Source organism: Anomaloglossus baeobatrachus, chromosome 3 (assembly GCF_048569485.1).
Source record: "Anomaloglossus baeobatrachus isolate aAnoBae1 chromosome 3, aAnoBae1.hap1, whole genome shotgun sequence".
In the NCBI taxonomy this organism is placed as follows: domain Eukaryota; kingdom Metazoa; phylum Chordata; class Amphibia; order Anura; family Aromobatidae; genus Anomaloglossus; species Anomaloglossus baeobatrachus.
Genome location: NC_134355.1, coordinates 705,851,686 through 705,877,167, shown reverse-complemented (window position 1 = coordinate 705,877,167; position 25,482 = coordinate 705,851,686). Strand labels below are relative to the sequence as shown.

General features: G+C 48.5%; 1 protein-coding gene across 2 annotated transcripts in view; it reads right to left on the bottom strand.

Moving 5' to 3' along the window:
- Positions 1-2,630: 2,630 nt before the first annotated feature.
- LOC142297133 (sterile alpha motif domain-containing protein 12-like) overlaps positions 2,631-25,482 on the bottom strand; it is an 80,814-nt gene continuing 57,962 nt past the window's right edge. For both annotated transcript variants that reach the window (XM_075341408.1, XM_075341407.1), the window contains exons 2-4: positions 9,792-9,867; positions 4,102-4,252; positions 2,631-3,897 (exon numbers count right to left, since the gene is read on the bottom strand). In XM_075341408.1, the coding sequence (XP_075197523.1) occupies positions 3,737-3,897; positions 4,102-4,252; positions 9,792-9,809 (330 nt within the window). In that variant the 5' untranslated portion in view covers positions 9,810-9,867 and the 3' untranslated portion in view covers positions 2,631-3,736. The remainder of the gene's footprint in view (positions 3,898-4,101; positions 4,253-9,791; positions 9,868-25,482) is intronic.

Below are 25,482 nucleotides of genomic sequence, written 5' to 3'. Positions count from 1 at the left end.
TGCAATGAAACAAAGAGTGAAAAATTTAAAGGGGTCTGAACACTTTCCGAACCCCCTGTATATCTCAGAATAAGCTCTTTTTGCTACGTGACCAATAGAAGAAGTGTTACATAATCTTGGATTCTATCCAGATGGTTTCTTCTATTATCCTGTACTTAGCCAGTCATCCTTCTACTTGGACCATGGTTCATCATCTCTGGTCTGTGTAGATATATAGCATTCATGCCTGACAATTGACTCATGATCTGACCTGCAGACGTTTAAGAGGTCAATGCTTATATGGATGGCATTCCCATAAATGCCCCCTTATCACAGCAAGCCATAAACAGAGCACATCCGGCGGGAGGAAGGGTGGAGTTTTTTGGGGGGGGTCTGACTACGTGCTAGAACGTTGTTTCATCCCCAAGCAATGCCATTTAGGGGCTGCGACTGGCTCTCTCTGGGGGCTGGCTTCCATCATGCAGTGAGCCAAGCGTGTGCGTAGTGATCATTGTCTCACGGGCAAAATATCCGAGTACCCCCAATACTCGGCCGGCCTACCCGAGTACCTGAGATCCCCAATGCTTGATTGAGTACAGAGAACCGCCGAGCCCACTCGCTCATCACTAGTAGTTTTATGTCAATTTTTTTCAGAAATATGGAAACATCAGAGGGGTTCACAAACTTTTGAGCAGCATGAATCAGGGTGCATGTACCAGGGAACATAGGGTGCTGCTCTGATAGAGGAGGACCATGTACTCATAGTTTATCATAGTATCATAGTATCATAGTTTTTAAGGTTGAAGGGAGACTCTAAGTCCATCTAGTTCAACCTGTAGCCTAACATGTTGATCCAGAGGAAGGCAAAAAAACCCCAATGTGGCAAACAAGTTCCAATGGGGAAAAATCTCCTTCCTTCGTCCACATCCGGCAATCAGACTAGTTCCCTGGATCAATACCCTGTCATAAAATCTAATATACATAACTGGTAATATTACATTTTTCAAGAAAGGCATCCAGGCTCTGCTTAATGTTAGTAGTGAATCACTCATTACAACATCATGCGGCAGAGAGTTCCATAGTCTCACTGCTCGTACAGTAAAGAATCCTCGTCTGTGATTATGATTAAACCTTCTTTCCTCAAGACGTAGCGGATGCCCCCGTGTTCCAGTCGCAGGCCTAGGTGTAAAAAGATCTTTGGAAAGGTCTCTGTACTGTCCCCTCATATATTTATACATTGTGATTAGACCCCCCTAAGCCTTCGTTTTTCCTGTCTTGGTATTGCAGCCCCCCCATTCCTCTAATAATCTTGGTGGTCTTCTCTGCACCCTCTCCAGTTCAGCTATGTCCTTCTTATATATCGGTGACCAGAATTGTACACAGTATATAAGTGCGGTCGCACTAGTGACTTGTACAGAGGTAGAACTATATTTTTTTCATGAACACTTCTACCTCTTTTAATACATCCCATTATTTTATTAGCCCTGGCAGCAGCTGCCTGACACTGGCCGCTAAAGTGAAGTTTACCATCCACCCATACACCCAAGTCTTTTTCTGTGTCTGTTTTACCCAGTGTTCTACAATTAAGTACATAATCATAAATGTTATTTCCTCTACCCAAGTGTATGACCTTACATTTATCTACATTAAACTTCAATTGCCACTTCTCAGCCCAATCCTCCAATTTACATAAATCTCCCTGTAATATAAAATTATCCTCCTCTGTATTGATTACCCTGCAGAGTTTAGTATCATCTGCAAATATTGAAATTCTACTCCGCATGCCCCCAACAAGGTCATTTATAAATATGTTGAAAAGAAGCGGGCCCAATACTGACCCCTGTGGTACCCCACTATGAACTGAGACCCAGTCCGAGTACGTACCATTAATAACCACCCTTTGTTTCCTATCACTGAGCCAGTTTTTAACCCAGTTACACATATTTTCCCCTATCCCCATTATTCTCATTTTATGTACCAACCTTTTGTGTGGCACCATATCAAAAGCTTTTGAAAAGTCCATATACACAACATCCACTGCATTTCCCTGGTCCAGACTTGAACTTACCTCTTCATAGAAGCTGATCAGTGTGACAGGATCGATCCATCATAAACCCATGTTGATGCTCTGTCATAAGGTTATTTTTCTTGAGATACTCCAGTATAGCATCTCTCAAGAAACCCTCAAGGATTTTACCAACCGTAGAGGTTAAACTTACCGGCCTATAATTTCCCGGCTCAGTTTTTGTCCCCTTTTTGAATATTGGCACCACATTTGCTATGCGCCAGTCCTGCGGTACCGACCCTGTTATTAAGGAATCTGAGAAGATTAAAAATAATGGTCTATCTATCACAGAACTCAATTCCTGTAGTACTCTGGGGTGTAGCCATCCGGGCCCGGAGATTTGTCAACCTTAGTGATTTCGAGGCAGCGGCGTACTTCCTGCTGGGTTAAGCAGGTAATATTCAAGGGTGAATTTATGGTATCACTGGTCATGTCATCTGCCATGGCATTTTCTTGTATAAAAACCGTAGAAAAAAAGTCATTCAGCAGGTTGGCTTTACCCTCATCCCCTTCCACCATTTCACCAAGGCTATTTTTAAGGGGGCCAACACTATCGCTTTTCAGTTTTTTACTGTTTATGTAGTTAAAGAATATTTTAGGATTATTGATACATTGATAGTATTGATACTGATACAGTGCGGCACTGCGAGGGCAGAAAGCGGGAACATAAGATATTGGAGGACATTTAATGATGAGTATAAAATGACTCAGGATGCAATAAAAAATAAATGACACATACTACTAATACTGAAAGGAGATAGAAACCCGGGAAATCACGCTAATAAGAAGCTTCCAGTCATTGACACAAGGCCCAGCATGGTCCTCCTAGGTTATACATTGGAGAACAGTCCATGACATGGCACAGCATAGTCCTCCTAGAATATACATTGGAGAACAGTCCATGACATGGCACAGCATAGTCCTCCTAGAATATACATTGGAGAACAGTCCATGACATGGCACAGCATAGTCCTCCTAGAATATACATTGGAGAACAGTCCACGACATGGCCCAACATGGTCCTCCTAGAATATACATTGGAGAACAGTCCATGACATGGCACACCATGGTCCTCCTAGAATATACATTGGAGAACAGTCCATGACATGGCACAGCATAGTCCTCCTAGGTTATACATTGGAGAACAGTCCACGACATGGCCCAACATGGTCCTCCTAGGTTATACATTGGAGAACAGTCCATGACATGGCACAGTATAGTCCTCCTAGGTTATACATTGGAGAACAGTCCACAACATGGCCCACCATGGTCCTCCTAGGTTATACATTGGAGAACAGTCCATGACATGGCACAGTATAGTCTTCCTGGGTTACACAGCAGAGAACAGTCCACAACATGGCCCAACATGGTCCACCTAGGTTATACATTGGAGAACAGTACATGACATGGCACAGTATAGTCCTCCTGGGTTACACAGCAGAGAACAGTCCACGACATGGCCCACCATGGTCCTCCTAGTTTATACATTGGAGAACAGTCCATGACATGGCCCAGCATGGTCCTCCTAGGTTAGATAGGAGAGAACAATCCACCACATGGCTCAGTATAGTCCTCCTAAGTTATACATTGGAGAACAGTCCATGACATGGCCCTGCATGGTCCTCCTAGGTTATAAAATAGACCAGATCTTGAGTTATCTAGTGCATTTTCTTGTTGGCCTCCTGATCAGCTTCACTCCTTCTCCGGCTCACGTTCCGCAATCAGAAGCAGTTGCTGGATTTCCTGCTGGAGCTTCAGCTCTAAGACCTCTACAAGAATGGATTGGCGTAAATTTTCTTGCTGAATTCCCATCCTTTGCAACAGATTATCAGTCAGCCTCAGCAGAGCCCGCCCTGCCGGAAAAAGCAGGAAATGATTACTTATACTTTATCTACCATCATCCTCACATCATCAACAGTCACTAATATCCGCCCACATCATTCATCCTCCATCTTTAATCACAACTTCCCATGTCATCCATGCACCTTGGGGTGGGTGGTGGTGATGATGATGATGATGATGATGATGATGGAGGCTCATGGGATAATTTATTTTACCTGAGATTTGATGGGAATATGCCGCCTGGACCAGGCCAGCCGCGTTCTGTAGGGGTCCGTATTGCAGCCAGGAACAGACATCTTGTACTGACCAGTCACTGACCGGCTTCTCCCAGATCTCCTCATCCTCTGACTCTTGTGCCATTAAACCCTGGAAGACAAGAGAAGTCATCTGTCCATTCCGCCCTGACCTCACCTGGAAAATACAAGAAAAGAGCTCTCCTCCAGAAGGAAGGACACTTTATCCTCACACTCTGAAATGTGTACAACACAGACACATGAAGTCTACGTCTGATCCCTGCACCCTCATTCGTCTGAGGTCCAATACCTAAAACTTCACACCATTCTGGAAAACCAAAAGGTCATACTCATCCTGGGCATCACGCCGGGACGCTCACGCTCAGTCTGGGCATCACGCCGGGACGCTCAGTCTGGGCATCACGCCGGGACGCTCACGCTCAGTCTGGGCATCACGCCGGGACGCTCACGCTCAGTCTGGGCATCACGCCGGGACGCTCAGTCTGGGCATCACGCCGGGACGCTCAGTCTGGGCATCACGCCGGGACGCTCAGTCTGGGCATCACGCCGGGACGCTCACGCTCAGTCTGGGCATCACGCCGGGACGCTCACGCTCAGTCTGGGCATCACGCCGGGACGCTCACGCTCAGTCTGGGCATCACGCCGGGACGCTCAGTCTGGGCATCACGCCGGGACGCTCACGCTCAGTCTGGGCATCACGCCGGGACGCTCAGTCTGGGCATCACGCCGGGACGCTCAGTCTGGGCATCACGCCGGGACGCTCAGTCTGGGCATCACGCCGGGACGCTCAGTCTGGGCATCACGCCGGGACGCTCAGTCTGGGCAACACGCCGGGACGCTCAGTCTGGGCATCACGCCGGGACGCTCAGTCTGGGCATCACGCCGGGACGCTCAGTCTGGGCATCACGCCGGGACGCTCAGTCTGGGCATCACGCCGGGACGCTCAGTCTGGGAAACACGCCGGGACGCTCAGTCTGGGCATCACGCCGGGACGCTCAGTCTGGGCATCACGCCGGGACGCTCAGTCTGGGCATCACGCCGGGACGCTCACGCTCATCCTGGGCATCACGCCGGGACGCTCACGCTCATCCTGGGCATCACGCCAGGACGCTCACGCTCATCCTGGGCATCACGCCAGGACGCTCATGCTCAGCCTGGGTATAACACCGGAATAATACTAAATAGGATAACTGAAGTGAGCACTAATATATATTCTGAGTGCAAGCCAAAAAATACATAGTACATAAGGATAAGGCTGCACATCAAAGTTAGATAATAGTATAATGCTATAAGCATACTGTGAGGCAAATCCCGGGATATGAAGATGAATTATGACTCCAGTCATAATCTCTCATCACTCCCTGGCAGTACCCCCTCCCTTCTTGTTCTCAATGTCCAGCATCTGTGAAGGTGTTACACCTCCATGGCCATGTCCTGTGATATGGAAATGAGGTGGTGTGGGAACAATGGACACAGGATGACTCCCTGCCGTCACCCTGTAACAAGAGTTGTATCTCATTAGCAAGGCTCTGGAAATAGCCAGACAGAACGACTCCAGTAAAAAATGGTTCATATCTCGCAAGCCATATTTCCGATAAATATGGCAACCATAAAAATGGTGTCTCCGCATGCGGGCGATGCTGGCACACCCTTTTTATGGGAGCAGGACATTGGGAAATGCCCCAGGCGTGATATCAGCCAATGGGGAACTGGCAGACAGGTCATGAGTCCCCTCGTTCTGTAGCTAAATTCATAACTGTCACAATGAGAGCATTGGCGTCCGCCTACGACGCTCCCAGGCAAAGTTATGGCCCATATTCCATGTTGGGATATTGTCCATAACTCAAGCCAGGGGTGGAGCAGTGCTCCCTGTGAGGTCACGAAGGTAGGAGGGGACCTGGATTTGGCCAGGTTGATAACCCTACTTCGGCCATTTTCCAGTGGTCTTTTCGCTGGGGGCACGTGTAGGAAACATCTGTGGGAAGGATCCTAGAAACCTGGCCTACAGCGCCCCCCTGTGGCCAGACGCAACAAGGTAACTGCTGGAACTGTGTATGCCTGTTTGTAACCCATGCTTTGATTGTAACTGTACTCTGACATAACTGTATATTCTGTAGATTCCCTATTGTATATATTGTAGTTTCTAGTGTTCTTTAGGCTGATTAAATTATATAATTAATCTTGGGCTGTTCTGTTATCTCGATCTTGAATCCCACGTCTGTGTGTTCGGCTAATAGTTACCGTAAATCGGTTGGTGGCAGCGAATTGTGCCAAGGATTATTGTGGGGAGGCCAGTGAGATTCGGGGAGATTTTATATATTCCGCCCGCGGAGGTCGGGGGAATATATACCTTACTCTCACCGGGGACCCTTCAATAATCGGCATAAGTAGTATAGCGGCCTCCTTGCTTATGGTCGGGCAATTCCATAATTGGCCTGACTATAAGAGGGGCGCTAGAGAGCGCGTCACGTGCTCTGTCTGTCGGTCGGGAGGTATAAAGGAGGGGTGACCCCCACTTGTTACCCCCCGATTGTGACGTACTGGTAGCCAGCGCGGGGGATTTCTGAGTGACCCCCCCCGGTGGTTTGTGACACATACCGAAAAACATTGAAGCATACAATGAAAAATGGCACTCGCTAACTTGAAAGTGTGACTAATGAAATGCATACCTGCCATAAGTATTAGGAAAAAGGAGATATTTAGCAATCGCATTGATCAATGTAACTGAGCCCCAAAACCTCGTCAAGGTATATCTCTATATTGGGGTCCCTAGCTCTGTGACCCTAACTGTGTGTCATCTCATTGCAATTAAAAACTGCTATGTGTGGAGAGGGGTAACCAAGGACTTTCTTATATAGGAGATGGAAAAAACATGGCCGAAAGGGGCGGAGCTGTGTTCACATTCAGAAAAAAAACTTCAAAATACTAAATAGTAAGTTTTTTTTCTGAATGTGAACACAGCACCGCCCCTTTCGGCCATGTTTTTTCCATCTCCTATATAAGACAGTCCTTGGTTACCCCTCTCCACCCACAGCAGTTTTTAATTGCAATGAGATGACACACAGTTAGGGTCACAGAGCTAGGGACCCCAATATAGAGATATGCCTTGACGAGGTTTTGGGGCTCAGTTACATTGATCAATGCGATTGCTAAATATCTCCTTTTTCCTAATATTCATGGCAGGTATGCATTTCATTATTCACACTTTCAAGTTAGCAAGTGGCATTTTTCATTGTGTGCTGCAATGTTTTTCGGTATGCTTATAGCATTATACTATTATCTAACTTTCATGTGCAGCCTTATCCTTATGTACTGGGTATAACACTAGGACTCATGCTCATACTGGATATATAGTGCCTTGCAAAAGTATTCATTCTCTTGGCATTTTTTGTATTTTGCTACCTCACAACCTGGAATGTCACTTTTTTTTGAGGATTTGCATTTGTTCATGTAAAGAACATGTCTACAACTGTGAACATTTGGTTTTCTCTTATTGGGAATCAAACAAAACAAAAGGGACAACAAACCTGAAAACTTCAGTGTGCATAACTATTCACCCCCTAAAGTCAGTACTTTGTAGCTGCCTCAAAGGAGACTCTACAGTGTCTCAAGCAGGAGGTTTCTGCAGGCATCGCTGACGGTCATGACCTGTGGTTCATGGGTAGGCTACAAAAAGTTAATTTCTGCTGGTCTGCCTCTCATTCTCCTATTTATGCTGGCTGCCTTGTTCTTATGGTGCCAGCTATTGCTAGCCTATACCTGGCCTGGAGAGGAGGATTTATTCAGGCTTACTGGTGGTTTTGAAATTATTGTTGTCTGCATTTGTGGTGTTAACACTCATCCTTTTGTTGCTGCCTTACTTCTCTTGCTTTTCCCTTTAGTTTTTTATGGTTTGTTCCTGTAAGTGTGCAGTGTGAGTGAGTTTTTGTTATTCCTGTTTCCATCACACTCCTGCCTCTTCCTTCCCTGGTGGGAGGGGGAAGGACAGATCAGCATTATTCAGGAATATAGTAAGAGGCTTGGACTCTGGCATCTCTACCATCAGGGGTAATCTGGAGGTAAGGAATACCCTAGGGTCCCATAGCATGAGGGACAGCATAGGAGCACCTTGTCCCTCACTATCCCACAGTCACATAGTGACATATAGCTGCAAGTCACTTTGGATAAGTCTCTGAGATTTCCACATTTGCCATTGGGACCTTGGGCCATTCCTCAAGGCAAATCTGCTTCCAGTTAGAGGTTTCCTCTGGTGACCAGCAATCTTCAGGTCTGACTACAGATTCTCCATTGGATGAAGGTCTGGACTGTGACTCAGTCACGCCAATACATTTATGTGTTTCCAGTTACGCCCCTCGAGGGTTGCTTTAGCAGGAGCTTTGGGTCATCGTCTTATTGGAAGATGAACCTCCGTCCCAGTCTCACATCACTGACAGACATAAGTTTTGCTCAAGAATATCCCCGTATTTCAGACCAGCCATCTTCCTCTCGACTAGGACCATTTTCCCTGTCCATGCTGCTGAAAAACCTCCCCCAAACATGATATTGTCACCATCATCATGGGGTGTGACAAGGTAATGAGCCTTCCAATTTTTGGTTGTGAGTAAAGGCCATTTTCTGGCTGCCCCTCCATAAAGGCCGGCTCTATGGAGAGTACGGCTTATTGCGGTTGTATGGACAGATCCACGCCGCCTGTGCAATGGAGGAGCTCCATGTGATCCAGATTCCCTTCTATGGATAAAACAGAGGCCGTTTTCAGCCTGGTAGGACACCGGTGTTACCTTATGTTAATGATAATTATTTTTCCTGTGCTCTGATAGGGCGAACATTCCATGTGGTTGATATATATAGCCCCACAAATACTGGAGGGTGGTATTCTCCTGATGAAGCCAGCTTGACTGGCGCAACGCCTCGGGTTTTGTACTGGGATTCCTGAACCTTGCATTGCTGCCTGGGTAATCTTTGTAGTCATCATTGAGACTTAAACCTGGTTATTTTAGGCGTGATCTATATGTCTGGTGGTAGTCTCAGGGTTTCCCCTCACCATTAGGTGCAATGCAGGCACACTGGAATATATATGGGTGCATGTATAGAGTATTTACAGCTCCCTTGGGGGATAGTTTCTATTGATTTGATTGCACCCCCAGCATCATTGGTATGGGCCAGCTTTGTGCCATGCAGGAAACAGTATCATGTATGTCTGTTTTTAAATGATTTTAATGTGATTGTTTTGTCACCCTATATGTAATAAAATTCTGTATTGTTCGCATCAATCAAGGTCCATGCCAATGTATTATTCATCATCACTGCACCCTGGTGCCTTTTGTATCATTGTTGGTCTGATGTCTTGTTAGGTACTTGGCACAGTGGTTTTCATATTATTCATTGGTGGTGCTGAGGCTCTCCTTTTGAGGATCAGATCGCCCGGACAGGCCGGTGGCTCTCCTGACAGGAGTGTGCAGCTGCGTAGCAATACATGAAGCTGACACGCTCGGGTCAGGAGAGCCGCCGGCCGGTCCGGGCGATGTGACTCCAGCCTAACACTAACAGTGTCCGGCTCCTCCTGAATACAACAGATGGATGCTGATCCTGGGTATTATTTTGGGGATTCTCATAGAACTGGGGGGGTGACTTGATGGAGGCGACAGTGTTACCTGTGTGGGTGCCGCCATGTGTAGTGTCCAGAGGGTGACGTGCGATCACTCAGCCGATCTGTCCTCCTGTCTGCACCTGTGAATAATACAAGTTACATGTAATCGCTCAGGTCTGTGATGGTACCAGCCGTACAGTCACACACACTGCACAGCGGATGGCACCGGGGTGAGAGGCACATGAAACCTCCCCATGGTGATCCCTGCAGCCTCTGACATATTCTGCTGCCCTGACTTGCGCTCCTGCCCCTAGTTTGGTCTCTGCTCCATGTTTGGATGTGATGAGCTGCCTGGGCTTATTAAGGGGCCTCTTGGACTCACACCTGGGCCTGGGATTGACAGAGAACGACCCTGTGCAAGTGAGGTCTGAGGAGCTGAGCTCGTGGCTTCTGGTGAGCTCCGCAGCATCCGCCACCTGCCCCGGGTCCTGCTGTCTCCTGTCCGCCACCTGCCCCGGGTCCTGCTGTCTCCTGTCCGCCACCTGCCCCGGGTCCTGCTGTCTCCTGTCCGCCACCTGTCCCGGGTGCTGCTGTCTCCTGTCCGCCACCTGCCCCGGGTGCTGCTGTCTCCTGTCCGCCACCTGTCCCGGGTGCTGCTGTCTCCTGTCCGCCACCTGTCCCGGGTCCTGCTGTCTCCTGTCCGCCACCTGCCCCGGGTCCTGCTGTCTCCTGTCAGCCACCTGTCCCGGGTCCTGCTGTCTCCTGTCCGCCACCTGCCCCGGGTCCTGCTGTCTCCTGTCCGCCACCTGTCCCGGGTGCTGCTGTCTCCTGTCCGCCACCTGTCCCGGGTGCTGCTGTCTCCTGTCCGCCACCTGCCCCGGGTCCTGCTGTCTCCTGTCCTCCACCTGTCCCGGGTGCTGCTGTCTCCTGTCCGCCACCTGTCCCGGGTGCTGCTGTCTCCTGTCCGCCACCTGTCCCGGGTGCTGCTGTATCCTGTCCGCCACCTGCCCCGGGTCCTGCTGTCTCCTGTCCTCCACCTGTCCCGGGTGCTGCTGTCTCCTGTCCGCCACCTGTCCCGGGTGCTGCTGTCTCCTGTCCGCCACCTGTCCCGGGTGCTGCTGTCTCCTGTCCGCCACCTGTCCCGGGTGCTGCTGTCTCCTGTCCGCCACCTGTCCCGGGTGCTGCTGTATCCTGTCCGCCACCTGCCCCGGGTCCTGCTGTCTCCTGTCCGCCACCTGTCCCGGGTGCTGCTATCTCCTGTCCGCCACCTGTCCCGGGTGCTGCTGTATCCTGTCCGCCACCTGCCCCGGGTCCTGCTGTCTCCTGTCCGCCACCTGCCCCGGGTCCTGCTGTCTCCTGTCCGCCACCTGCCCCGGGTCCTGCTGTCTCCTGTCCGCCACCTGCCCCGGGTCCTGCTGTCTCCTGTCCGCCACCTGTCCCGGGTGCTGCTGTCTCCTGTCCGCCACCTGCCTTTTGCCTGCGGTTAATAACTCTGCTGCCTGTCTCCCTACATTCTCCACTCATCCCGTTACCTGTCCACAGTCCTCAGTAACTCTGCTTCCTGCCTACAGTCATCCTGTTACCTGTGTAAACTCATCAGTAACTCTGCTGCCTGCCTATAGTCTCCAGTTACCTGCGCACATTGGTTGAAATTCAGCACCGGGGGCCAGAAGGAGGTGCAGAGAGGTGCAGAAGGGTGTAGAGGTGCAGACAAGGAAGAGTTGAGAAGGTGAAACATCACAATATGAAACCCACAACATTATACGACCCATGCACCCCCCATACATACCAGTATAGTACCCACACCATTACACATCCGTCTCCCCATATATAGCCTGCACCCTCGTACGCTCCACATATACCGCCCGCTCCGTCGCGCTCTCCCAGGTACGCCGCCCGCACCCTCGCACTCTCCCAGGTACGCCGCCCGCACCCTTGCACTCTCCCCGGTACGCCACTTGCACTCTTCCCGGTATGCTGTTTGCACCCTCGAATGCTCCCCAGCACCCTTGCAGTCTCCCCGGTACGCCACTTGCACTCTCCTCGGTATGCCATTTGCACTCTTGCATGCTCCCTAGCACCCTTGCACTCTCCTCGGTATGCCACTTGCACTCTCCCCGGTATGCCGCTTGCACTCTCCCCGGTATGCCGCTTGCACTCTCCCCGGTATGCCGCTTGCACTCTCCCCGGTACGCCGCTTGCACTCTCCTCGGTACGCCGCTTGCACTCTCCTCGGTACGCCGCTTGCACTCTCCTCGGTACGCCGCTTGCACTCTCCCCGGTACGCCGCTTGCACTCTCCCCGGTACGCCGCTTGCACTCTCCCCGGTACGCCGCTTGCACTCTCCTCGGTACGCCGCTTGCACTCTCCCCGGTACGCCGCTTGCACTCTCCCCGGTACGCCGCTTGCACTCTCCTCGGTATGCCATTTGCACTCTTGCATGCTCCCCAGCACCCTCGCACTCTCCCTGATACGCCACTTGCACCCTCCACTCTCCCCGGTGCGCTGCCTGCTCCCACCTGTTGCAGTGTCTGCGGCTGATCGCACACGGTTGTGGTTGGTGAATGATTGATTCCTCTGGGTCAGAGTACAGACCAGTGAACAATCTGTTCCTTGGCGCTCGTCTTCCTACGACACATAGCACTCAGTGTGCACAGATCCCGGAGATGTTGGACGCGCTTGTCTCCACCTTGTGTCTCTGACAGCGCTGATCGCTTATTCCAGAGGCTGCTGTATCTGATCACTCCTCTGCTACTGCACAAGCCTTCTGGTATTTCACAAAAATGTTTCCCCCATGTGGGAGGTTCAGCCAAAGATGAGGCAGTGATCAGTGCCAGACTCAGTGATCGGTGCTGGACTTAGAATGATGGCGTCAGCTCACAGCCGTCGGTGCCGGGCTCACAGCCGTCGGTGCCGGGCTCACAGCCGTCGGTGCCGGGCTCACAGCCGTCGGTGCCGGGCTCACAGCCGTCGGTGCCGGGCTCACAGCCGTCGGTGCCGGGCTCACAGCCGTCGGTGCCGGGCTCACAGCCGTCACTGATTTACATGGGCTGATAATTGGATCAAGAGTTTACATCACAGCCAGCCTTTCCCATTTCTGCCCTATGTAAGTGCCCCATAATTTGGCCAGAGACCTGACTGGTGTCAGAATCAGAGTACTAGAGGGCACGAGTCACCAGGTCAGAAGGGGCCATCCGCTCCCCTGAGGATGCCGGGCTTTATTTTGTTTTTATTTTTAATCCTCCTTATGGCTCCAGACTATGTTCCTATTTTATTTACGGCTGTTTGTGGTGCACAGGGTAATTATGCATAACAGCCTAAAGACAGGAGGATCCTGTGTGCCACAGCAACGATAAAGACCCTAAAAAAGACCCCAATCTCTGCAACTGAGAAAGTGATCGGGAGCCAGTGTCAGGTCCGCATGGCAGGGAGTGTGCGGACCGTGTATATAACGAGGGTCGCAGGCTCACATTTTTATTTTATGATCAAATGTTATTATACTTATTAACCCTTTAGTACATGAGCATGTAAATAAATGTCCTGCACTGGGGTCCACCAGTATGGAGGGGCTAAGGGAAAGAAAAGACAAAGTCCAGCTCACCTGATCACACAGTGTCCCGATAAAGAAAAGCCAAGGAAATAGAAAAAAAATCAAGAAAGATGCAGCAATAAAGAAAAAAAAGCTTTATTCGAATAAAAACATTATCCCAAAAAGTGGAATAAACTGAGCAGACGAGCGGCTCAAGGCTACATAGCAAATGAAAGGATGAAATGCTGCAACACATGGAAAAGGCAGCAAATATTATTTATTATTATTATTATTATTATTAATAATGGGGTCCTTATTATGGGGGATTTCAGCTCTCCAGACATTCAGGGGACAGAGAATCTTCTGGTTGTGCTAAAAGCTGTAAGATCTTATCTACAGTTCAAGGCAATTACATCTCTTAGATGGTAGATGAACTGACAAGGGGAGATCATCTGCAGAATCTGGTCTTGTCACATACACCAAATACAATCTCAGATCGACAGGTCCCGGAGCACTCGACAGGTCCAGGAGCACTCGACAGGTCCCGGAGCACTCGACAGGGCCCGGAGCACTCGACAGGGCCCGGAGCACTCGACAGGGCCCGGAGCACGCACTTGGACAGCAATGATCATAATATGGGACGTTTTAATAGAACATTTCACAGTGGAAATGTTAAAACCTGGAATTTTAGAAAAACTGATTTTAACAAGTTAAGGGAAAAGCTTAATCATGTAGATTGGGACAAAGTCATGGTAACTGGGGATACCGAACATAAATCCTGTAAAAAAAAACAAAACAACTTATACCCTCTGGTAATAAAATGTCCAGGAATAAACAGAAAACCACTCTGGATATATAAAGTATAATAAAACAAAGGGCTGAGAAATCCTGAAGGCTGAGAATACAGAATTGGCATTTCAGGAGTAGAGCTGAGCGAGCACCGTAATATTCACTATACTCGTAATAAGTACTTTGTAATATTCATTCTGAGCAGCGAGTACAATGCAAGTCAATGGGAAATGCCGGTGATTTTCCGCTGGACCCAACATTAGCAGTAGTCACAATGAACATTTGGGGAGTTTAGTTTGGCTGCTCTCATCTGGAGGGATTACAAACTGTGGAGAAATCCAGTCCTTGTTGAATTTAAATCAGAGTAAAGGCCCCGTTACACGCAGCGACCTATCTAACGATATATCACCGGGGTCACAGATTCCGTGACGCACATCCGGCATCGTTAGCGACGTCGTTGCGTGTAACACCAACGAGCGGCCATTAATGATGGAAAATACCTAAATCGACCATCATTGACACGTCATTCGTTTTCAAAAAAATCGTTGATTGTTGAGGTCGCAGGTTGTTTGTTGTTCCCGAGGCAGCACACATCGCTACGTGTGACACCTCGGGAACGACGAACTACACGACCTGCGGCCGCTGGCAATGAGGAAGGAAGGAGGTGGGCGGGGTTTTATGGCTGCTCATCTCCGCCCCTCTGCTTCTATTGGGTGGTCGGTTAGTGACGTCGCTGTGACGCCGCACAAACCTCCCCCTTAGAAAGGAGGCGGTTCACCGGCAACAGCAACATCGCTAGGCAGGTAAGTCCGTGTGACGGCTTCAAACGATATTGTGCGCCACGGGCAGCAAATCGCCTGTGACACACAAACAACGGGGGCGGGTGCCATCGCTACCGATATCGCTGCCTGTAAAGCCCCCTTAAGTCTGTCTGCATTTTATGTAGAGAGGCGTGAGCGCCTATCAGTGATTATTGCCCCAGCAGAAGTGAAAACTTGCTCTGATATCACACTAGCAGCCAGGCAGTCAGCACCTCCAAAGCGTATAAGGAGAGGCCAGCACCTCCAAGGCGTATAAGGAGAGGCCAGCACCTCCAAGACGTATAAGGAGAGGCCAGCACCTCCAAAGCGTATAAGGAGAGGCCAGCACCTCCAAGGCGTATAAGGAGAGGCCAGCACCTCCAAGGCGTATAAGGAGAGGCCAGCACCTCCAATGTGTATAAGGAGAGGCCAGCACCTCCAAGGCGTATAAGGAGAGGCCAGCACCTCCAAGGCATATAAGGAGAGGCCAGCACCTCCAAGACGTATAAGGAGAGGCCAGCACCTCCAAGGCGTATAAGGAGAGGTCAGCACCTCCAAGGTGTATAAGGAGAGGCCAGCACCTCCAAGACGTATAAGTAGAGGCCAGCACCTCCAAGTGTATAAGGAGAGGCCAGCACCTCCAAGGTGTATAAGTAGAGGCCAGCACCTCCAAGTGTATAAGGAGAGGCCAGCACCTCCAAGTGTATAAGGAGAGGCCAGCACCTCCAAGTGTATAAGGAGAGGTCAGCACCTCCAAGTGTATAAGGAGAGGTCAGCACCTCCAAGATGTATAAGGAGAGGCCAGCACCTCCAAGGCGTATAAGAAGAGGCCAGCACCTCCAAGTGTATAAGGAGAGGCCAGCACCTCCAAGTGTATAAGGAGAGGCCAGCACCTCCAAGTGTATAAGGAGAGGTCAGCACCTCCAAGACGTATAAGGAGAGGCCAGCTCCTCCAAGTGTATAAGGAGAGGCCAGCACCTCCAAGTGTATAAGGAGAGGCCAGCACCTCCAAGGTGTATAAGAAGAGGCCAGCACCTCCAAGGCGAATAAGGAGAGGCCAGCACCTCCAAGTGTATAAGGAGAGGTCAGCACCTCCAAGACGTATAAGGAGAGGCCAGCTCCTCCAAGTGTATAAGGAGAGGCCAGCACCTCCAAGTGTATAAGGAGAGGCCAGCACCTCCAAGGTGTATAAGGAGAGGCCAGCACCTCCAAGGCGAATAAGGAGAGGTCAGCACCTCCAAGTGTATAAGGAGAGGCCAGCACCTCCAAGTGTATAAGGAGAGGCCAGCACCTCCAAGGTGTATAAGGAGAGGCCAGCACCTCCAAGGTGTATAAGGAGAGGCTAGCTCCTCCAAGTGTATAAGGAGAGGTCAGCACCTCCAAGTGTATAAGGAGAGGCCAGCACCTCCAAGTGTATAAGGAGAGGCCAGCACCTCCAAGTGTATAAGGAGAGGCCAGCTCCTCCAAGTGTATAAGGAGAGGCCAGCTCCTCCAAGGCGTATAAGGAGAGGCCAGCACCTCCAAGGAGTATAAGGAGAGGCCAGCACCTCCAAGGTGTATAAGGAGAGGTCAGCACCTCCAAGTGTATAAGGAGAGGCCAGCACCTCCAAGACGTATAAGGAGAGGCCAGCACCTCCAAGTGTATAAGGAGAGGCCAGCACCTCCAAGTGTATAAGGAGAGATCAATACCAAGTGTATAAGGAGAGACTAGCACCTCCAAGGTGTATAAGGAGAGGCCAGCACCTCCAAGGCGTATAAGGAGAGGCCAGCTCCTCCAAGGCGTATAAGGAGAGGCCAGCACCTCCAAGGCTTATAAGGAGAGGCCATCTCCTCCAAGTGTATAAGGAGAGATCAATACCAAGTGTATAAGGAGAGGCCAGCACCTCCAAGTGTATAAGGAGAGGCCAGCACCTCCAAGGTGTATAAGGAGAGGCCAGCACCTCCAAGGCGTATAAGGAGAGGCCAGCTCCTCCAAAGCGTATAAGGAGAGGCCAGCACCTCCAAGGCTTATAAGGAGAGGCCAGCTCCTCCAAGGTGTATAAGGAGAGGCCAGCACCTCCAAGATGTATAAGGAGAGGTCAGCACCTCCAAGTGTATAAGGAGAGGCCAGCACCTCCAAGACGTATAAGGAGAGGCCAGCACCTCCAAGTGTATAAGGAGAGGCCAGCACCTCCAAGTGTATAAGGAGAGGCCAGCACCTCCAAGACGTATAAGGAGAGGCCAGCACCTCCAAGGCGTATAAGGAGAGGCCAGCACCCCCAAGACGTATAAGGAGAGGCCAGCACCTCCAAGTGTATAAGGAGAGGCCAGCACCTCCAAGATGTATAAGGAGAGGTCAGCACCTCCAAGTGTATAAGGAGAGATCAATACCAAGTGTATAAAGAGAGGCCAGCACCTCCAAGTGTATAAGGAGAGATCAATACCAAGTGTATAAAGAGAGGCCAGCACCTCCAAGACGTATAAGGAGAGATCAATACCAAGCCGTATAAGGAGAGGCCAGCACCTCCAAGGTGTATAAGGAAAGGTCAGCGCCTCCAAGGTGTATAAGGAGAGGTCGGGCCAAGTATTCAGCTTGGACACCCAATAATTAAAGGGAACTGAAGCATCAGAAAGAATGCAGGTATGGACACTTAAGAACCACTTGACCATGTTGTGCAACTTCTCCCTCCTTGGCATTGTTATAGGCACAGATAGCCCCTGCTGGTGATTTGCTGGTTTATTGAAAATGGCCCAGTTTGCGCACATTTTTCCCCTACTTCTGTTGCACCTGGTGTTCGTGTCTCTCCCCATTAATCCTTGGTGTTGAAAAGAGACGGTAACTCTGCCACCAGCGTTGTCTGAGGGTGATGTTTTCAGCAATTGATCTACAATGACCCTCTTAAAGGCTTCCATTGTGCAACCCTTTGGTGACTCCAAAAGGAGAGGAAATTTATCCTTGTACTGTGGATCTAGAAATGTGGCCAACCAGTATAGGTTGTTGGATAAAATGTGTATCACGCAAGGGTCTTGCCACAGACACTTTACACATGAACTGTGCCATGTGGGCCAAGCTGCAAACAGGTAAAAGTTATATGTGTCCTCACCAGGAGGATCAATACCCATCCTCTCCTCACGCTGACTCACCTTCTCCTCCTCCTCTCCAGCCCATCCATGCTGGACAGACATGAAGCTGGGGTTGAGAGTCCCCTGTGTAGCATTGGGAGTCCCTAGGTAGGGACTCATCACCCAATGTTGCCGCAGAATATTGGCTGAGCTCGGTAGTATCATCCATGGGGAAATCTAGCTCAATAGCCACATGCGGAGTACTCAAAGCTTCCTCTTTGAGATTATGCAGTGGTTGTTTCAGCAGACAGCAGCAGATGGTTAAGCTGATAATGGCCTGATCACTGCTCACGAGCTTGGTGCAGTACTCAAAGTTCTCAAGAACCTCACAAATGTCAGCGATCCACACCCACTCAACAGTTATGTGTGTTGGCTGACTCTCAGTCTGACGGGCATGTTGGAGCTGGTATTCAGCTACTGCCCTCTGCTGCTCAGTAATCCTCACCAACATATTGAATGTTGAGTTCTTCCGCATGGGCAGGTCACACATGAGTCGGTGGCTTGGCAAGTGAAAACGCTTTTGCAGCGCTGTAAGACCAGGCAAAAGTGGTAAAGGAATGTTTTGAGAAATTTCTGACAACTAGGTTCAGAACGTGAGCCATGCCGTATATCAGCTTACCGACCTTTAAAGCCGCCACCAGGTTACGCCCATTGTTGCAAACAACCAGGCCGGGTTGGAGGTGCAGTGGGAAGAGTCACTGATCGATCTGCTCTTATACCTCGCCACAGCTCTGCTGCAGTGTGTGGTTTGTGACCTAAACAGATACGCTCTGCTGAAGCTGGTTGCCTCTTTGCCGATGCGCTGCTGCACAGATCCCAGCTTGGCAGTGATGAGGAGGGTAATTCAGCAGAGGATGAGGAGGGGGAGACAGCAAGTGGCACATGATGAGGCGGAAACGCTGGTAGAAGTTGGGCTCGCTATTCTTGGCGTGGGTAGGATGTGTGATGTTAGTTTGCGACTTTGTCCCAGCCTCCACCAGGTTTATCCAGTGTGCCATGACAGATCTGTATCTTCCCTGTCCACAACAACTTGTCCACGTGTCTGTTAGGTGGACCTTCCCGTTGGTCAGAGCACGATTGAGATTGTTTAAACAAAAGCTTGTGTAACACGGGGACGGCACAACGTGCAAAATAGTGGCGGCTGGGAACACTATCGTGGGGCAGCCACAACACTGTGTTCCCACAAGCTTAAACGGCAACATCTCCACGGCTAGCAATTTGTCAATGTTCAAGTTTAGGTTGTGTGCCTGTGGGTGCGTGGCTGGGTATTTACACTTCCTTTCCAACATCTCAGGCTCAGACAACTGAACGCTTCCCTGGGACAAGGAAGTGGATGATGTTTGCTGTGTCTGTGTAATCGCAGCTTGTGGGCAGGACGTATGAGCGCCTGCTTCATAGACAGCAGATTGTGAAGGACGTAGCACAGGCGACATGGAAGTGGTTTGACCCCCAGACACAATATTTGTACCCTGGTGTTCGGCCCACCTACTGGGGTGCTTGGCTGCCTTGTGGTTCCACATACTGGTGGCGCTCAGGTTACTTTGGTCCTGACCTCTGCTCATCTTGATATGGCAGATGCTACAGATTACAATATTTTTTCTCTGAAGGACCTTCAGAAAAAGAAAAAAAAAAAAATTCCAGACTAAACGCCCCCTTGCTGTGACCTGGGCCACAGTGGGGGTGCTCTTGGGAACAGTTCACCCAGTCCTCACTCTGGGCAAACCACTACCCCATGATGCCTTTTCTGGTGCCACATAGCCATCTTCCTCTGTGATGCTGTGCTGGCTATGCATGTCAACAGTATAGTTCGGATCAGTAGAGTCATCACTGACCACCTCGTCTTCCATCTCACCCTCCTTCCCACTTGAGATTGTAGGCTGACTTGATAGCAACTGTGTCTTATCAGCCTCCACCTCTGGGGATAGTAAATCATATTCCTCAAAGTGGCTTTCTTCTGGCTGTAGGTCCTCAAAATACTTGCGCATCAACAAATGCCACCTCCTCATGTCCCTCTTCAATGCTGCACGGCGAAAGGCCATAGCAAACCATAACATACAAGACAGATCCTCAGAGTGGCCAAGATTGGGGTCATATCTCTCCTGTGACTGATGAAGGGGGGGGGGAAGGAGGACCAGGTTGAAGATTGGATGGTCCAACGTTCTGTGTATCCACAGTACACTGTGTGGTTGTGGAAGATTGGTTGCTGCTTGACAAATGAGAAGAAGCCTTGTCTGCCATCCAAGACAGAGTCTGCTTTTGCTCTTCTGGCTTCCACACACGTTTACGTTTCAGACGGGGAAATTTGGCAAAGAACATAGTGTATGCATCACACTTCTTCTGACCTGACAGACTCAGTGCCTTGTCGCCCACCACTGACAACACCACGCCCACATCCCTGTCCCTTAACAACTGCCTTTTTTGTCCTTTTGGGTTTTTGTGACATATTTGAAGATGTTGATAGGCCAAGCCATGCAACGTTTGCCCCCAAAAACATTGTGGAGAAAGTACAAGTGAGTACTTTGTACCAGGCAGCAGTGATTGATAGAATCCTGCTTTGTAATGATTTGCAAAAGCCACAAGCAACTGCACGCTCTATCCCTATACAATGTAGGCTTCGGATGTAATGTGCGCAAAATGGCAGCAGGTTTTATATAGACCCTATGACGCTGAGCGGCCAGCCAATCACAGTAATGCCACAACCAAGATGACTGGGCATTACTGTGATTGGTTAAGAAGCCCAGAATGTTTGTTGGCTGCAAATCAGGCGCCAAACGGCTGGGCGGGACATACAAATATCGCGAGGCGAGTACACCATTACTCGCTATATAACGAATACCCCGAATACTGTACTAGTCTGTGAATAGTAACTAATATATTAGCTTATCACTATTCAGGAGTATAAAGATCTTAAGCTACAAAATTAGCTACTGCAACAAAAATCGACAAAGACCATAAAATAAATCCACCAAATTTTGTATAAATACATCCATGCCAAAAGGAAGAGGGAAAAAAAAAAATAAAAAAAAAAAAAAAAAGGGGATGGTATCGTCCCCATAAAAGATTAGAACCGGATAATTCTAGATGACAAAGAAAATGCTGAGATATTAAACAGGGACCTTTTATCCATGTTCACCAAGGATTTGACTGTTCCAGGGATTATTCAACAAGTCAAAAATCAAAGTCCCCCCGATATAAATAACACAAGAGGTACGACTGCATCTGAGTAAATTAAACCTTGACAAGTCCCCAGGGCCAGATGGAATTCATCCATGGATATTGAGTGAATTGAGCTCCGTAATTAACAGACCGCTGTATCTCATCTTCTTAGACTCTCTTATAAAAAGGGTTGACTCCTCAGGATTGGAGAATGGCTGATGTGTTACCAATATTTAAGAAAGGTAAGAGGGTGGATCAAGGTAACTGCCGTCCAGTAAGTCTGACATCAGTTGTGTGCAAAGTTTTTAAGGGCATTTTAAGAGATGACATGCAAAAATATATTGCAGAAAATATAACTGACATCCTTCATGAATCCATGCTGTCTAAGTCATGTCTAACCAACCTGTTGGGCCTCTATGAGGGGGTAAGTGCAAACCTAGATATTGGTAATGCAGCTGATTGGCATAATTTCATACTATACCACGTAATAGCCTTATACTGACGCTCCAGAAGCCGTGACCAGGTGAAACTATAAGGAGATGGGCAAGGAATTGGCTAAAAGATAGAAAACAAAGTTGTCATAAATATATTCTCTAAATCGGCTATAGGGAGCAGTGGGAGCCGCGGGGATCTGTACTGGCAGCAATAAGGGCCACAAGGGTTCTTTACAGTTAGAGCAGTCAGATTGTAGAATGCTGACCACAAGAGGTAGTAATGGCAGATACTAACAGATTTTATATCAGTGATGGATAATTTCCTCAGTACAAAACATTGTCGGGTAGAGAGGATTTAGTGACTAAATGTATGATTGGTGGAGGAAGGGTGAACTGGATGGATCAGGGACTTTTTTCAACCTTTGTAACTTTATGGAGGACTCTGGGGTGTGCATTATTCTACATGGAGGGCAATGGAGGGTGCATTATGCTATATGAAGGATTTTAGCACCAAATCTGAATCTCTTTGCAAAAAGAAACAAAACGTAGTTTTTTGCCAAGAGATGAGAGTCTGTGAACTCAGTAACTTTACCTAAGTTGAGGTCACCGAGGTCCCCTGAGGTCAGGTTACCTGCGGTCATAAGTAAAGGGCCGTGGGAACCTCCAGCTGTGACCGCAAATAACCTGAGTGATGTCACCGCTGATAGCGGCTCAGTCTCTACCTGAATCTCACAGTGGGCGGTCATTTTCTATGGCTGCTCGCTGACAATTCAGATGTAGCAGAGCTGGAATCGTTGTGGGACCTCGTATGGATAACTTCGGACCTGGTTGTTTTGGGGGTTAATAAAATTGGTGAAAGAGTGGGGTTTTTGGGTTTTATTTCAAATAAAGGATTTTTTCGGTGCTTGTGGTTATTTCTTTCCAATTATAGATTAGTAATGGGGGGGGGTCTCAGACACCTTCCATTACTAATCTAGGGCTTAGTGGCAGCTGTGAACTGACATTAACCCCTTATTACCTTGATTGTCACCATACAAGGGGAAAATCGGGAAGAGCCTGGTAAAAGTGCCGCGATTGTCACAACTAATGGATGCGGCAATTCTGCGCGGCTGCAGGCTACTACTTTTAGGCTGGGGGGCTTCCAATAACCATGGGGCTCTCCAGCCTGAGAATACCAGCCCCCAGCTGTTGGGCTTTATCTTGGCTGAGTATCAAAATTGAGGGGGGGGGGGAACCATGCCATTTTATTTAATTTAAAAAAAAAACAAAGAAAAAAAAACCTGCATGCGGTTTCTCCTATTTTGATACTCCGCCAAGATAAGCACACAGCTGGGGGCTGCAGCCAGTGGCCGTATGCTTTATCTGTGCTGGTATCAATAGTTGGAGAGACCCTACGCCGATTTATTCAATACCACGTGTGATGGTGGAATATGGGGGGGTTGTGTATCATGTTGTGTAGGTTCGTATTTTAGGCGTGGTTCACTGTCCATTCTCTGTATTGCTTGTGTGTACATTGTATTGTCTGTAGGTAATCACCCCCTGTAGTGTTTCTGTCCCTAGATGTGGGGGGAGGGGGCCTGGGATCCACCTAATCTCTCTGCTTACCTGAAGAATTAGGTAGTCTGCTTGAGAACGTCAAGAGAGAAGGACTAAGATTGATCCTCTGGGCAGACGCTGCAGCTTCTCAGAGAGACCTGGACATTTATCATCACTTACTGGACTATACTAGTGTTTCTGGACTATTTTTACCCTCTGTATGGTGGATTATGTTATTGACTGTTTGATTTGCTTGGAATAAATGTTCTTTGAATTGTCATCAATCACTCGCTCTGTTGATTGTGTGATATGGGAGAAGGACCCTGTGATATCACAATATAGACGCGCAGACGCCTGTGATTCCAACCAATCACAGACGCTGTCTAAGGGCGAGGTCTGGTAGCAGCCAGACACACCGGTGACCAGAGAAAGCAGTGAATAAGCGGCCCTGAAAGTACAGCTATGGGAGCAATTACAGCCACGGCGGAGACTCTGTAGGTATGTCATGCTTTAACCCTTTTGCTTCCTTTTTTTTACAGTGATTGCCCTGGCCAAATCACATCCATGCCAATACTTCACATGGTTGTGATGGGTGCGGGAGTGGGCTTTCTGCAAACGAACAGTTATTGAACATTGAAGAAAAAACAAAAAAGCTAGCACTAAAAAAATTGCAATTTCTTGAGCCACCCCACCACTTCATGGCAAATCTCATTTGGGGCAGTCCTACGCTAAAATATGTTTATAAAATGTGCCAAACGGCCTCACATATGAAATATTAGAACTGCTCTCAGCAGCACTCACCTGGTCTATTTCAATCCCGTACCCATGACTGAATCATGGCTGTTGGTGGGACAGGTCCAAGCAAATGCTGCTGACGTAAATAGCCTGTGGACAGGGCCTGATGACTGAATGTGAACAGTCACCAATCGCCGAAAATCTAGACAGGTGGAATACATCCCAAATTGGGGTGCATAGCAAGGTTGGGGTCAGCCACCGACCAGGTGAGTGCTGCTAAAAGCAGTTCTACTATTCATATGTGAGGCCGTATGGCACATTTTATAAAAATATTTTAGTGTAGGACTGCCCCAAATGAGATTTGCCGTGACGTGGCGAGGCAGCTCAAGAAATTGCAATTTTTTGCCAAAAATCTCAACATTTTTATAATAGGTACAGTTTGGAATTTTTAGTGCTGAAGTGCACATTTAGTGCTGGCTTTTTGTTTTTTCTTTAGTTATTGAGCATTGCTGACTTTTGAGCAGAGTGTTTGGTAAGCCGAGCCCGAACAAACCGGCCAAGGCTCGAACCGAAGCTGAAATTGGCAAAACGTGAACCAAACAGGTTTACTCATCTCTATTAGTAAGGGTAAAATTGTGAGATATGTTCTAGTGTGAACCAGGCAAGAAATAAAAAAATATTTTTTTATTTATTTGTTTGTGGGTGGATGGAAGGGGGAGTAATATAACTTCACTATGAGGCCCCAAGATTTCTAGGTACACCCCTGCCCCCACACCAGCCTTTACCCATATTGACAAGTGACATGACAAATCCCATTGATCTTCTAGCACTATAATGAATTCACTGGAGAAGGCCCGACCTGAGGCCCAGACGGGTTTCCATTGCATTTTCTGAGGTTCTGTGGTTGCCAGATATGCAGTACGTGCCGATCTACAGACTAAGGCCTCATTCACACCTCAGGGATTTTTCTGTTCGATTTTCATCAGTAATTGGCCACTGTTCAGTTTTATCATTAGTGATTTTTTTGGATGAAAAATATAAATTGCAACGCTCCTACCCATCACACTGCTAAAAATGGGGAGAACGCGGATCGCACACGGAGGGCGATGGCCACGGATTTTCAAGACTTGGATGGGTAATTTTGATCTGTGACTTGGACCAAAAACATCTCTGAAATTTCTTTTTACAGATACAGATGTCCACAAAAAACCACGGACATGTGAAGATTAAATTATAAAGGGTATGTACCAAAGACAGAACACGTCTTAGTGAGGCCTCGGGGTCAGCTACTGGCTGCGTACAGATCACAGACATGTACAGTGCCTTGTGAAAGTATTCAGCCCCTTGAATTTTTCAGCCTTTTCCCACATTTCAGACTTTAAACAAAAGATAAAATGTGAATGTTCTGGTGAAGAATCAACAACAAGTGACACAATTGTGAAGAGGAAGGAAATTTATTGCTGATTTTAAAACTTTTTTAAAAAAATAACTGTAAATTGTGGCGTGCAATATTATTCACCCCCTTTACTGTCAGTGCAGAAACTCCCTCCAGAAGATGATTGAGGGTCTGTGAATGATGCAATGTTGTCCTAAATGACTGATGATGATAAATATAAGCCCCTGTGTGTAATCAAGTCTCCGTATAATGCTGCTCTGTGATAGGCTCATGTTCTG